At 53.8% G+C, this 13,678-nt stretch overlaps 6 protein-coding genes across 6 annotated transcripts; 4 read left to right on the forward strand and 2 right to left on the reverse strand.

The window, feature by feature from the left end:
- Nucleotides 1-206: 206 nt before the first annotated feature.
- Nucleotides 207-1,418, reverse strand: BAUCODRAFT_32880 (uncharacterized protein). The gene is made up of 4 exons (XM_007677008.1): nt 1,334-1,418; nt 962-1,280; nt 811-899; nt 207-740 (listed from the first exon to the last, which is right to left on the reverse strand). Exons 2-4 carry the CDS (start codon nt 1,026-1,028, stop codon nt 393-395), a joined length of 504 nt encoding a protein of 167 aa, XP_007675198.1. The 5' UTR covers nt 1,029-1,280; nt 1,334-1,418; the 3' UTR covers nt 207-392.
- An 834-nt stretch (nt 1,419-2,252) lies between these two features.
- BAUCODRAFT_67782 (uncharacterized protein) lies at nt 2,253-3,430 on the forward strand (the record flags this gene model as incomplete). The annotated part of the gene is made up of 4 exons (XM_007677196.1): nt 2,253-2,551; nt 2,606-2,822; nt 2,876-3,265; nt 3,320-3,430. 4 exons carry the CDS (start codon nt 2,253-2,255, stop codon nt 3,428-3,430), a joined length of 1,017 nt encoding a protein of 338 aa, XP_007675386.1.
- A 951-nt stretch (nt 3,431-4,381) lies between these two features.
- BAUCODRAFT_32883 (uncharacterized protein) lies at nt 4,382-5,091 on the forward strand. The gene has a single exon (XM_007677009.1). It carries the CDS (start codon nt 4,593-4,595, stop codon nt 4,899-4,901), a length of 309 nt encoding a protein of 102 aa, XP_007675199.1. The 5' UTR covers nt 4,382-4,592; the 3' UTR covers nt 4,902-5,091.
- A 1,024-nt stretch (nt 5,092-6,115) lies between these two features.
- Nucleotides 6,116-9,268, forward strand: BAUCODRAFT_106474 (uncharacterized protein; the record flags this gene model as incomplete). The annotated part of the gene is made up of 2 exons (XM_007677479.1): nt 6,116-7,624; nt 7,686-9,268. Exons 1-2 carry the CDS (start codon nt 6,387-6,389, stop codon nt 9,265-9,267), a joined length of 2,820 nt encoding a protein of 939 aa, XP_007675669.1. The 5' UTR covers nt 6,116-6,386.
- A 144-nt stretch (nt 9,269-9,412) lies between these two features.
- BAUCODRAFT_440419 (uncharacterized protein) lies at nt 9,413-10,445 on the forward strand. The gene is made up of 2 exons (XM_007677480.1): nt 9,413-10,389; nt 10,444-10,445. The coding sequence occupies exon 1, from the start codon at nt 9,880-9,882 to the stop codon at nt 10,135-10,137; it is 258 nt and encodes an 85-aa protein (XP_007675670.1). The 5' UTR covers nt 9,413-9,879; the 3' UTR covers nt 10,138-10,389; nt 10,444-10,445.
- Nucleotides 10,446-11,244: 799 nt separating this feature from the next.
- On the reverse strand, nt 11,245-13,038 carry BAUCODRAFT_67912 (uncharacterized protein; the record flags this gene model as incomplete). Its single annotated transcript, XM_007677202.1, has 3 exons — nt 11,245-11,807; nt 11,898-12,934; nt 12,986-13,038. Coding segments are annotated over 3 exons (1,653 nt in total), but the record flags the coding sequence as incomplete, so codon positions are not given.
- Between the last annotated feature and the right edge of the window lie 640 nt (nt 13,039-13,678).

Here is a 13,678-nt window from a genome sequence, read left to right on the forward strand (position 1 = left end):
AAGCGTGGTGTCGAAGCGTGGTCAGCTCGCGTTGTTGAAGGAGGTGGCGCGGGACAGCCGGTGACGGCCATCAGAAACGAAGAACAGACGTCGGAACACTCAGCACGGTATGATGTGCATTTGGTTACTATCTCAGGCTACCTTCCACTTGAGCGCCGTGCGCTTCGCTCGCGGTACTGTTCGTATGAGCACGCCATCTCCGCCCCAAGCATGCCATCTGAAGGCTCGCGTGCAATGGCACCGAAGATGGCCGCCACGTCGCATATCGCATGATCGATCGTAAGAAGTCATAAGCAATCAGCCCCTTCGCCCTAACGCCGCCATGCACCTGAGCTACCTCCGCATTCGTCCGCAAGATAGCATAGCACTCCGTACGAAGCGAAGATCACCGCCTAACGATCCTCAGCCCACTCGTTCTCGCGACGGATCTGCTCCTCCTCCTCCGGCGTGAAGTCGTTCTGGATATTGAACGTCTTCCGGATCTCCTCCGGCGACTTGCCCTTGATCATGTTCGCGACCGTCTTGCACCCCACATCAAGCAGAGCCTTGATGTCCATGTAGTTTGCCGCAAGGATGATCTCGAATAGCATTTCCTGATCGACTTGCATGAACTTCTGGTCCCAGTCCTCGATGTCTGTGGTCTTCTTGCGGGAGTCGGCGTCGTCGTCCTGGGTAGGCGCCGGGTCGTTCTTGTGGTGGGAGCACCATTCGAGGACTTTGCGGAGGACGGCTTCGGAGACCTGAGGTGAGGTGGGGTTAGGTGGGGTTGTGGATGAGTGGAAGGAGAGGGAAGGTGCCCATGTGACTTACGTTCATAATGGGGATTGGCTCCTCGCCGGGCGCACCCAGGTCCTCGATCATGTTTTTGATGAGCATGGAACGCTCGGCGACCTTGCGCTCTGTGAGGAAGAGGTGGTCAGTAAGCGAGTTGGTGATGGGTGGTGAGCAGTGATGGAGCTACCGGTGATGATCTCGACATTGTCAGAGCTGACCAGCTTGACTTGCTGCTCAGCTTCCGTGGCGGACATGGTGACGGTGTTTGAGAGTGGGGGGGTTTGTCGGTATCGATGGTAGACGGTTGGTGATAGTGTAAGAACGTTGTGTGTGCAAGTTGAGGAGTTGATCTTCGGTGGGAAGTCTTATGTGCGAGTTGCGGAGATTGTGGCTTATAACACTCGCTGCCTGTTTCGGAGAAGGTTTGGTTTCAGGCACAGTTTGCTGGATTTACCGTTTGCCGCAGTGAAGTGTGGATGCTGTTCGTGATGAAGGCATCCAAGACCCTGCAGGGCTTAGCGTCGTTATATTAGCGCGGTTGATTCATGTCTTCGTCTACCTTCACTGCACGGCCTCGATACGGACATGTAGGAACACGCAAATCGCGTCATTTATGTATGCTTCACCGCTATCGCAGTCAGCACACAGCGTCTTACAGTCATGTCGTGGAAAGCCATCGATGCTGCGAAGCGTGTCAAATACGGTTGGATGACTCAGCTTACAGGAGCGGTTGAGCACGTGACCTATGTACGCCGGAATATGCTCTCCAGTTCAAAGAATTTGGACGTTAGAAAGGGAAGGCCGAGTTGGCGAGACGGCACTTGGTCTTTGCTTATATATATACTGCGACAAGAACATATGCATCGAAGGTATTGCCCGGGTTCAGCGTTCAACGGGGGCTCTCCTGCGGAGATCTCAGCCCGCCCGGACCCATCATCTCGGCATGCCAACTGACAAACTTCATTGCCACCTTCGGCCATCTGCTCAGTCATGTGCAGCCTTTGTTCGCAAGTCCACCGTAACATCCATTTTGGCCCACAACCGACAACATCTTGGGTCTCGGTGGTCACCAGGAAGCTGTAAGATCCCATGCCATTGAGGAATACACAATATTCTCCCATGATGATTGCAACGCAGCCATGAAAGGCGAAAATCCAGAACAACGCTCACAGTGACGCTGATTAGCAGCAGTCCATGCGACCTTACCGTCACGAGGCTTCCTCGAGCTTATCATGACCAAACGTGGGAGTATCGGCACGCTTACCCGAGCTACATGCATCCTGAGCCGCTTCCTCCACCTCCGGCTAAATTAAAGATGTAGGTACCAAGCCACAGAGCCCCAAATGACACCTCCATGTTAAACCCGGTATCTGGGGTACAGGTAGGTCTGAATAATTGCTATAGGTTTGCTTCGTTTCGTCTCCGTTATAGCTTTTCCTTCACATCTTATCCCCTGATCGACCACAACCATGCCGTACATGAACGGTGACCAACACAGCCTGACCGAGGAGCAGAAGGAGTTCTTTCTCGAGCACGGCTACGTGAAGCTACCGCAATGCTTCACCCGCGAGCAATCGGATGCCTTCAGCTCCTCGATCTGGGCACGCTTGGGTGCCGATCCGAATGATAAGTCAACATGGCCGACCGAGAAGATCAACATGCCAGGCCATACGATCATCTCTTGTAAGGAGTTTGCGCCGAAGGCGTACGCCGGGATGTGCGAGCTGGTGGGTGGCGAAGACAGGATTGCTGATTTTTGCAAGGACTGGAAGGACGGGTTAGCTTGTGATCCTTGTAGTTTGTAGGCGATGTACGCTTCTGACACCAGTAGGTTCATCCCCAATTTCGGCAAGCCAGAGTATTCCGCAGATGAGGAGCTCGACTATCGGACACTGGACAATTGGCACAACGATGGCGACTGGTTTGTTCACTTCCTTGACAGCCCTGAGCAAGCGCTCCTGGTCATCCCGCTCTTCTCGGACATCAAGCCAAAGGGTGGCGGGACTGTGCTATGCACTGATGGCGTGGGTCTGGTAGCGAGACTTCTAGTGAGCACATTCCTTATTCCATAGCGCGGTCTGCATATACTGAGCAATGACAGTACGAACAAACAGACGGCACAACACCATCCCTGCTACCTCGCGACAGCCCAGAGTTACCGAAGGGCGACCCTGAACGCCGTAGAATCTGGAACAGTTGGGTTCGCGACCCCAGCCTGACGCGTGACGAGAGCTTCTGCGAAGCGGTTGGCGAAGTCGGCGACGTCTACCTACTGCATCCATTCATGCTGCATTCTGCTTCACGCAATCTGCGAAGAGAAATCCGCATCATAACTAACCCGCCCGTCTCGCTCAAGGAGCCCTTTGATTACAGTGGTGTGAACCCCAGTCTCGTCGAGCAGAAGACGCTGCGAGAGCTTGGGCACCCGGAGGGTATTCCGAACTGGAAGATCACGTCGCCACGGCAGCGACTTACGCCTGACAGGATACGAGTGAGTCTCGTGAGTATTCGAAGTTGTTGTAGTTGCTGACTTGATACTTTGCAGATCCAAGATGAGATGAAGCGGAAGGAGCTGGAGAGGTTGAAGGCTCAAGGCGTTGCCGTTACTGGTCTCGCTGGCGCAAAGGAGTTGGATAGCAGCACCTACCCTTCGTGATCACCGCGCTTGCAGTACATTTCGACAGATTGACGATCTTAGACCAAGCAACAAAGGTCCGCCTCGGCCCACTCCATGCGCCTGCTTTACCGATCATCTCAAATTCATAGCACGCTCATACGGTTCCGTCGATCCTACAATGACCAAGTAGCCAACGAGGTGAGAGTGTTGAGGGAGCCGGTCATTCTCCAGTGTCATGGATTCGGTATACAGCCACGGCGCGCTTTCAACACCTTTTTGTGGAGACGATGTCTTCAAATACGTGCATCAGCCGACTGATATGTGTAGATGTTACGGTTTGTACGTAAGTGCAGGCGGCAAACTGTCTATTCTTTCGAATGAATCAATCCGCAGCACGCAGCAAACTCCACGCAGCGCCATATCATGGCCCATATGCATCGTGCTGCCGGACTTATACGACACTCCACAACCACATCAAAGTCACCAGCAAGCATTTTCAACATGTGCATCCCATTCAAGCACAAACGCACTACACAACCCCACGAGCGACCACCGATGCATCGACAGCGGCCATAAGGCAAGGGGCATCAGCGTATGGACGAAGCGAAAGTGGCACAAGCAACACAGCAAATCCTAGAGCAGCAGGCAGGGGAACTGACTCGGGTAAGGCATGCAGTGGATGAGATGGTGCTTGAAGTGCGCGCTGGAGTCGAAACCGTTACCAAAAGGGAGCTATCACCATGTGCTCACACTTGAGGCGTGCTATTTCTTCCCTCTTAGCCAGACAGTAAGTGGATGATGCCTACGACCGACGGCGTCCATTGCTCGAGCAGCTGACCGCTACGTACTGTATACGATTCCTGAGGGAGGTTTTGTGGGCTATCAGGCGATCATCGTCCGTCCAGGGAAGCCGTTCCCATTGATTAAGCTGCCGAAAGAGGTTTGCGCTCGCTTGTATGGCTTTTACTTCGCTGCAAAAGGCTTCGCGGGCGCACCTAATGAGTTGGCTTAATAAGAGAGCGAACATAAGCGACGTCTGGGCTCAAGACTACGCTCAGGGCAGCAGGTTCCGCGTCGGACTCGTTGCAGCTAACAAAGAAGTGACTACCTTGCAAACGCCGCGTTTTGTGACCCGGTGCTACGTGCTGACCTCACTTGATAGATCCACCACGAAGCCAGTCAGACACTCTACGCAACCACTATGCGTTTCAAATCGACCGCCATCCTGCTGGACTTCTTGGTGCAAGTTCCAGCTTCCGTCGAGCGGCTACTCACATTACTTGAGGTGGAAACCTTGCAAAAAGCGCCAGCTCGTGTTGCTATGCTCGCGCTGGCTTATAAGGCGTATTCTATCACCACTCTACGCTTCGAGCACGGCGTGTTTATAGGCACACATCCGGCCGCCGCAGTCAAGGCATTCTATCCTTATGCCTGCAAGTTTCTTATCGCAACTGGGCAAGCGAAAGGTATAAAGGATGCCGCTGTTGACGTTCTCGACTTTGGCGTGTAAGCGCTGACTGACAAGGCTAATAACCGCCAGCTATAGAGCCAAGCGGATCGTGAGAAGTTCGTCCAGTTGCTTAGGAGCAAGGTGATGAAAGCACCTCTGCACGCTTCCTTCTTGATCTTGATAGAGAACAAGGACTACGACACTGATCACGTCCTAAAGGTTGACCATCGCACCGCCGCTGAACCCACTCGACTCATATTAATCTGTCCAGATATCCGACCGTATAGATAGCGCTGGAACGCCCCGGTTGGATCCTATCTATCAGCTGAAGCATCGCTTCGAGCCTTTTGTCTACTCGTGGATGCTCAATCCAGCTCGAGGACCTTCGTATCTAGGACTAGCGGTACCTAGTAACTCGTAAGACCTTCCTGTAACATAGCGAAGTTTCTAGATGCTCTCTCCTAGTTGTGCGACCTCCGGACAGGGTGGAAAACAGTGACATCGATTGCTGCTGACTCCGCGACTGGCGGTAGCTGCTTTCGAACAGCGTTTCCTTGCGCACGTGCTCCCCCGTACGTGAAATAGATTTTGAGCCAGCTACAGCTCGTCGGCAGGCTGACGGGTGCACGACGGGTGCAAACAGGTCGTGACATAGCGACGAAGTGCATCAAGCGGAGTTTGGACAAGTACAGACGCTACATTAAAGAGCTGTTTCGACACTTGAACGCCGCTTACTAACGTGCCACAGATGGGTTCCTTGTGGGTATAGTCGTATAGTACCTGAAAGTCCCGAATTGCGCCTTACGATCGAGAAGACGCGAGCGATCTAATCCAGGACTTGCGTCAAATGCGAGAATTGCGCATAAGGCCATCGGGGGGTCGCCACATATTTGCTCTGCAACGATCAGAAGCATGGCAGTCCTGGAAGGCTCTACGTTGCCGGCGTACGCCCGACGGCACTCCGCGCTGCTGCACCGTCACCGTATCTGTTCCCCTCGACGCTGACTGCAATCACAGCACAGATGGTGCTGTAGAGTAACGCCTCCCTGGCGCTGGCCCTAGGTTCATTATGGCTTGTCCTTCATACTGTATTTCGCGTCGGTGACTATAGGTTCAGTAGAGGGGACACATGAAGCTATCCCTGCCGCTATGTATCTCTCGCCCGCAAATCGAGAACAGAAGATTGACGAAATGAGTCGGTGATGGTTGGTGGACAGGTAGAAATTATCTACGCTAATTGCGCACACATATGGGAAAAGCTCGCGAGTAAGTGACAATGCTCAACCACGGTATGCGACTCACAATAACCTGCTCGATGATTGCAAGATGCCCAGAACCCGCAGCTCAGAGCTTGGTGCAGCTTGGTGCAGCTGCAGCCGCAGCCTTGGTCGTGTTGCCACAGCCTTAATCGTGTTGCCACAGCCTTAGTCGTGTCGCAACAATTTGCGCTCCTCTTCTTGATATTAGCTGTCGCCATTCCCTTGGCTCGCAGTTAGGATCCCCGACCGTCGGACGTTGCTGATAAGAGTCACGGTTTTGTCGGGAATGGCAGGCTTGGACGTCGCAGCCGGCGCAGTCGGCATCGCGTCTTTCGGCATTCAAGTCTGCCAAGGACTGCTTTCTTACTACAACGGCTGGAAGGATTACAAGTCGGACATCAGTAGTGCCTACGATGCGATCGCAGATTTGAGCAAAACGTTGGGTTTGCTGAAAGGCTCCCTAGAGCGAGAAAGATTAGATGACGAGAGATCGGAGCGGGTCAAGACGTGCTTGCGATCTTGCGAAGATGGTCTGAGGAAGCTGTCCGCAAAGCTGCAAGAGCTGCGGAAACATGGCACACCTAGAGGGGTGCGACAGAAGATTCTGTCGGAAGCGCAACGAATGTTGTATCCATTCCGAGCAGAGACACTTTTGAAGTTGCGCCAAGATGTCGAAGGCATTCAGGAACGCCTCAAGCTAGCGATTCAAGTCTTACAGCTCGACACGAACATAGCGATCCTGGCCGTTCAGCAGTCTGAGCAGTTTAGGAGGATGATCGATTGGCTCTCGCCACCAGATCCGTGGACAAACCATCACTCGGCCCGCCAACGGCATGAACCCAATACGGGCGAGTGGCTGCTTCAATGTGATCAGTATCGGGGGTGGAAAGCCGGCGCTGTCAGACACGTGTGGATGCACGGGAAAGCCGGTTGCGGCAAGACCGTACTCTGCTCTACCGCTGTTGAGGACATCCAGTCGCACTGTCAGGCGGCGGCTAACGCTGGATGCGCGGTGTTCTACTTTTCGTTCTCGGACGATCGAAAGCAATCCTACGAGAACCTCCTGCGCTCGCTGATTGCGCAGCTCGGGTGGAAAGAGCCTGGCCTGTCCATGCTCCGCCAAGCGTATGATAAGCAGAATCGAAGCGTGCCAGGTGTAGATGAGCTGGAGAGGATCCTGAGCTCTTCGGTGAGCGCGTTTGACGATGTGTTCGTGTTACTGGACGCACTCGACGAATGTCCCGAGAGTGGCGATCTGCGCCAAGATATGTTGGTGAAAGTCGAGAAGATCACGCAAGAGTCAACCAGAATAAAGATCTTCGCAACGAGTCGTGAATCGGGTGATATACGCGATTCCATGGACACGATACGTGCTAAACGGATAGACATCGCCACAAGCGCTGTGGATGCGGACATCAGGCAGTACGTGACCAGCCAGTTAGCAAGTGATCGACGTCTCGCCGGGCTAGGTTCGGCATCCAAGGCAGCGATCGAGACGACGATTATGGAGAGGTCCGATGGGATGTGAGTCGCTTCGTGTTGCACCGTATTGGTCCAACCCAAAACGGTTTTAACCATGTTCCAGGTTCAAATGGGCGTCCTGTCAGCTGCAGGAGCTGAAAAAGCTCAAAGGCTCTCGGCCCAGTCACATAGCGAAGGCATTGCATGACCTACCAGCCACACTCGATGAGACCTATACGCGCATGCTCACTGGGATCGAAGACCGATATCGTTCAGACGCACTAACGTGCCTGCGCTGGCTCGCATATGCTCGGTCGCCCCCAACCCTGAGCCAGCTGGTGGATGCTGTCATCACTGACTGTGAGAGAGTACAGGTAGATTTTGATGACCGGGGGAGTTTGGAAGACCCGCTCAATATTCTTTCTGGGCTCATCATGATCATCCGAGGCGGGAACGACGACGAAGACGGCGAACATGCACAGTCTGACGATGTGGTCGGCGAGGACGACGATGGCGGCCTTGGTTACGACGCTCGGCGACTGAAACCGGATACTCGTGTCCGACTCGCTCACTTCTCGGTGAAGGAGTTCCTTGAATCGGAACGGATACTCGAAAGCCATGCCAAAAGCTTCCATCTTCAGCCCAGTCTTGGACATCATTTCATTGCGCAATGCTGTTTGACGTATATGGCCCAATACAGCAAGTGCAACAATAAGAAATCAACTAAGGAAGACCTCGACGTATTCCCATTGGTCCAGTACGCGGCCGAATCTTGGTACTACCATTCATCGCTGCAACGTAGTGAAGAGTGCAGTCTGGAGTGCTACATTCTCACTACGGATGAGGTCTTGCAAGACTGGCTCAGCATTCATCAGCCGGATCGATCTTGGGAGCCGCCATTTTCAGCCGACGCAGGCAACGACACTAACAAAGGCTTATACTATGCCAGCTTTGTTGGACTGCAGGTCGCTGCGGCGTTGTTGCTCGATAAAGGAGCGGATGTTAACGCGCAGGGAGGCCGATACGGCAACGCATTGCAAGCAGTATCATTTAAAGGTCAGGCAGAGATTGTACGGATACTGCTAGACAAAGGAGCGGAGATTGACGCGCAGGGAGGCTGGTACGGCAACGCATTGCACGCAGTATCAACTGAAGGTTACGCAGAGATTGTACGGATACTGCTAGACAAAGGAGCAGATATTAACGCGCAGGGAGGCCGATACGGCAACGCATTGCAAGCAGCATCATTTAAAGGTCAGGCAGAGATTGTACGGATACTGCTAGACAAAGGAGCGGAGATTAACGCGCAGGGAGGCTGGTACGGCAATGCATTGCACGCAGCATCAACTGGAGGTTACGCAGAGATTGTACGGATGCTGCTAGACAAAGGAGCAGATATTAACGCGCAGGGAGGCCAGTACGGCAACGCATTGCAGGCAGCATCATTTGAAGGTTACAAAGAGATTGTGCAGATGCTGCTCGATAAAGGAGCGGATGTTAACGCGCAGGGGGGCGAGTTCGGCAATGCATTGCAGGCAGCATTATTTCAAGGTAACGTAGAGATTGTGCGGATATTACTAGACAAAGGAGCGGATATTAACGTGCAGGGGGGCGAGTACGGCAACGTATTGCAGGCAGCATCATTTGAGTATAACGCAGAGATTATACGGATATTACTAGACAAAGGAGCGGATATCAATATATAGGGAGGCTTCTACAGTAACGCATTATAGGCAGTATTAATTAGAGTTAATACAGAGACTATGCGGATATTACTAGACAAAGAAGCGGATATTAACGCATAAGGAGGTACGTACGGCAACATATTGCAGGCAGTATTATCTAGAGGTTATAAAGATACTATATAGGTATTACTCGATAAAGGAGTAGATATTAATATATAGGGAGGCTTCTACAGTAACGTATTGCAAGCAGTATTAGTTATAGGTAAGGCAGAGATTGTACGGATACTGCTAGACAAAGGAGCGGATATTAACGCGTAGGGAGGCAACTTCGGTAACGCATTGCAGGGAGCATTACAGAAAGGTCAGGCAGATCGTGCGGATGCTGTTAGACAAAGGCGCTGTCTGATGTCGTTTAATACATAAGCAATGGGCTGTGTACGTAGCATTACCTACGTTTGGCAATCGGGCACTATGCATCAGTGCCCGCATTTTTAGTGGCGGATTTCAGGCGGGATAGGTTTTGCGCCTTATTGTGTCTCTTTGCAGCAGCCGCGCCTTAAAAATTTCCTGCAGACTTGTCCGGAAGATGTACCTTAGCCGCACGTGATCGCCAGAGGCACACAACTCTGGCACATGCCCCACGACGCGCCAGTTGCTTGTCCGCATCCTCTGTGTTATGCACAGCTGCAACACAAACAGCACCTGCAGCGACACATGCAGGACTGTCATAGCACAGGCTTTCAACGTCGACTAACCCACGCATCAACTGACCACCGTCCTTTCGCGCAAGCCTTCCATCTGATTCGCGATACCATCGCCCTCCGCTCCTTCATGGTCAAAGGTCAACCACCATCGATGTTGGCGGCAAATACTCTGAAACAGGGGGAGTGAGGTCGCGCCGCAGATCGGTCGTCCTCAGTGTAGCGACTGCCCGATGGTACTGTCTTCCTGGAAAGCGAATGTCTTACCTTGTGCGCGCCCTTGCATGGCCGCATGCGGGATCGTGTTGCCACGACGCGGTACCGCTCGCTCGCGTCCTCCTTCTGCTTACGAAACTCCCACATGACGCATACCACATCTCCGCCTTCTGCTGCCGCGCTCGCTAGTCCTAGTGGAAGGGTTAACGGCAGCATTGCTCGTGAAGTACTCGACCTCTACATCACCTTTCCACTTTCTTCGATGGACTGACAGGTTCAGACGCACAAGCCCTAGACGACCGCCTAAGCGAAACGGCCTCGCGCTGAAACAGGAGGTCACGAGCCGGCTCGGCCTCTCTATGGCGGATCGTGAAAGTATATGGCACCGCCATCTCTTCCTTTGATCTTATGCACCAAGGTGCAATGCACTGCGCCAGTCTCAAGGGCAGCTCGCCGCGCCACGGCATAGCTGTGCCGCCGAATTCCATCAGGCGCTGGTCCGGGAGCAGGTCGAAATTCTTGTGGAGAAGAACAATTCAGTAGTCATCCCACTTGTTGTACTCTGCAAAGACGGGCTTTACCGACTGAAACGCTAATGATATGCGCGAGGGAACGCGCCAACGTGACGAGGCGATTCGCGAACTGGAGGAAGTCAGCCGCCGATTTGAAGACGACCGGCGTAGGTACGAAGAAGAGAGGCGCCAAGTGAAGGAGGAGTTGTGTCCGTTGGTGGAGTGAGGCGGCCAGCAGAGGAGGCGACCATGCATGAACAGGCGCAGGAAGAAGCGAGGGTAGTTGACAGCTCTCCAGGCGGGCCGCATTGAGGAAGATTCCGAAGCAGCTGATATGGAAGAGGCAGGCAGATATCGACGGACAATGCACTATAGAGCTGTAGGGTGAGGTATGTCAGCCTTCGTGCTACCCACGCTATGCTCGGGCTACCGCGCCAGAACGCCTCGCTTGTGGAGAAGCAACAATCGACCGTCCCAACATGCATGCACCGCCATGATCGCTTTTTGATGCTCATATCCTAGCTCATTCTGTCATCGTGCGCACGAGTCTCACGCCGATACTGTGTTATTCATTCTCCATTCTCCTCGCCGACTCTCGTAGTCAACCACGCAGCCACAAGCGCGGCCAACCCTCCAAACCTCAGCACCCATGCTGTGCTATTGTCCCCACCTTGATCTCTTCCCCTCTGCAACGCCTTGAAGATCACACTACTCACCAGCGTAGCGATGACCTGTGGCGCCGCAATCGCCACGTTGTGTATACCCAACACGACACCGGCTTGATCCGCCCCTTCGCTGTCATCCTCGCCACTTGCAAGCATCTCGCCTTCCTCCGTGGGTGGTGGCGGGATGAGGCCACGACGAATGCTGTCGCGCTTAGCGATCTCTGCCGCTATCAGAGCGAAAGGCGCCCAGTTCGTCATGGCCCACGGTATGCCGATCAAGGCGGTCAGGACCGTAGCGCCGGTGACATCGCGGACGACAAAGGTGAGCCAGGTGAAGAGTGTGAAGAGGATGTGGGAGAGCAACCAGGCGCGCCTGAGTGTGAGGCCTGGTACTCCGATTGATGCAAATTTGCGGAAGAAGCGCACGACGGGGTTGCGAGGCGGAGCAGAAGCACCGAAATAATCGTCTTGTTCATCCATCTCGCGCGCCCGATATGCAAAGTAGCCACCACTAGCGGCTGAAGCTGGGCCCGGGGTGTGCGGCGTCATGGGCTTACCAGGGTGCCGGAAGCCGGGCGTGCCTGGTGTTTTGGGGCCAGGCGTCAACGGTGTTCTACCTCCTCCAGGCGTTTTGTCCGGGATGCGATATGTGCTGGTGATCATGAATGGCAGGACGACGCTCGCCGCGAAGGTGGTGAGCGCAAATATGAGAAGAGCTCTGGTACCCATGCGCGTGCCAAGCTCCCATACACGCTCGGCTTCCTCGTCACTCATGTGAGGGTTCCGTTCGTAGATGGGCTGGGTGTACATTTCGCCAATGTAAGTAGTGATGTAGAAAAGGAATGGAAACCAGCCTATCCAGGCAAAGAACTGCACTTGGCAGACTCTGCTGATTTGAGTCGGCAGTTTGCGCATGGAGCGCCCGAGATCGGAGAAGAAGGTGAGGACGCCACCTTCTTGCTTCTCAGGTTCGCCATCCAGATTTGGGTCCCTCTCGCCGATGGAAATGCAGGAGATGGCAAGTGTGATAATCATCGCAATCGAAGCGACCACGCACAAGACCTTGAACTGCGTGTCACCGAAGAACCAGAAGTACTTGGGTAGATTGAGGTAGCCAAACAAATAGCCAATAATGTTGCCACCGCCGCTCATCCTCGAGGCCCAAGCATTGGCGCTGTCTTGCTGATGTGCTGGTGCATTATCAACAATGTACGCTCGGATAGCGGCCTGGATCACGTTGATAGAGAAGTCAAGGATGTAGATCATAAGCACGGCGAAGACGATAGGTCCAGTAAACATTGCTTGCGAATCTTCAGGAACCCCACAAGCACGCAGGATACCGCCGATGAGCTCTCGAGTCCAGGCCAAGGCCATCAGAGATAGTATGGTGGCGACTGCGCCTCCCACCATGAATGGTCGCCTTCTGCCGAAGCGTGACCGGCAGCGGTCAGATTGAATGCCAACGTAAGGTTGTACTAACGTGCCAGAAAGCGGTCCAGCAATCCAGACGAACGCCAGTACGGACTTTGACACGCCAAGACCAAGCAAATACGGCGAACCGTTGGACAGTTCGACAGACCATGCTATTTGGAGACTGTAACAATGTGAGTAGGCGGCTGAGACGTGATCCGGAAAATGCACTCACCCTCCAATGGCCAGAGTAAGCAGGAATAAGTACCATGTGCTCCTCGTCTCCTGCAACGCCCTTTAGTATCAAGTCTCTGTGGTATTGCGGGTGAGAGTCCCTCTCAACCGCCCAAGCAACGTACATCTTCGTCTCCAGATGTGTGCGAACCCAACAATGCCGAGCGCTCACTCATGATATCATCACTCTTCGCCGAGAGTGCACTTCTGCCTCCTGCGGAAGGAGGTCGACCGTTCAGGTCTACAGGCCTGCTTGCACTGCCAAAGGAAGGTCGAGGGTCGCGCAGGAAGGAGACCGTCTTGGGAGGTCTTGGTGCACCATCTCTTCGGGCGGCTAGACCTCGTCCGGCAGACGGCGAAGTGTCCGGGGCGGCGGACGGAGAGTTATCCATGTTGACTGGTATTATATACACTTCGCTTGTACTGGTCTTGAGCTCGCACCAGGGAACAAAGTATGCTGCAGTCAAGATCGGTGACCGCTCAGCATCAGGATGGGTGCTAGCAGGGCAAGCACCAAAGATGTGCTCAGCACTCCTGGCAGGGAGATGCTCTGGAAGGGTAGATGTAGCGGTATAGTAGGGTCGGAGATGTGGTCAGAAGAGTTGGACAGCGATGCGCGGTCACGCAGAATCTTTTAGCTTCCAGATCGACCGCTGCCGCCTCAATTGATGTGCACGTGTCTTCCTTCTCCGCT

The sequence above is a fragment of the Baudoinia panamericana genome (assembly GCF_000338955.1).
Source record: "Baudoinia panamericana UAMH 10762 unplaced genomic scaffold BAUCOscaffold_5, whole genome shotgun sequence".
NCBI classification, from domain to species: domain Eukaryota; kingdom Fungi; phylum Ascomycota; class Dothideomycetes; order Mycosphaerellales; family Teratosphaeriaceae; genus Baudoinia; species Baudoinia panamericana.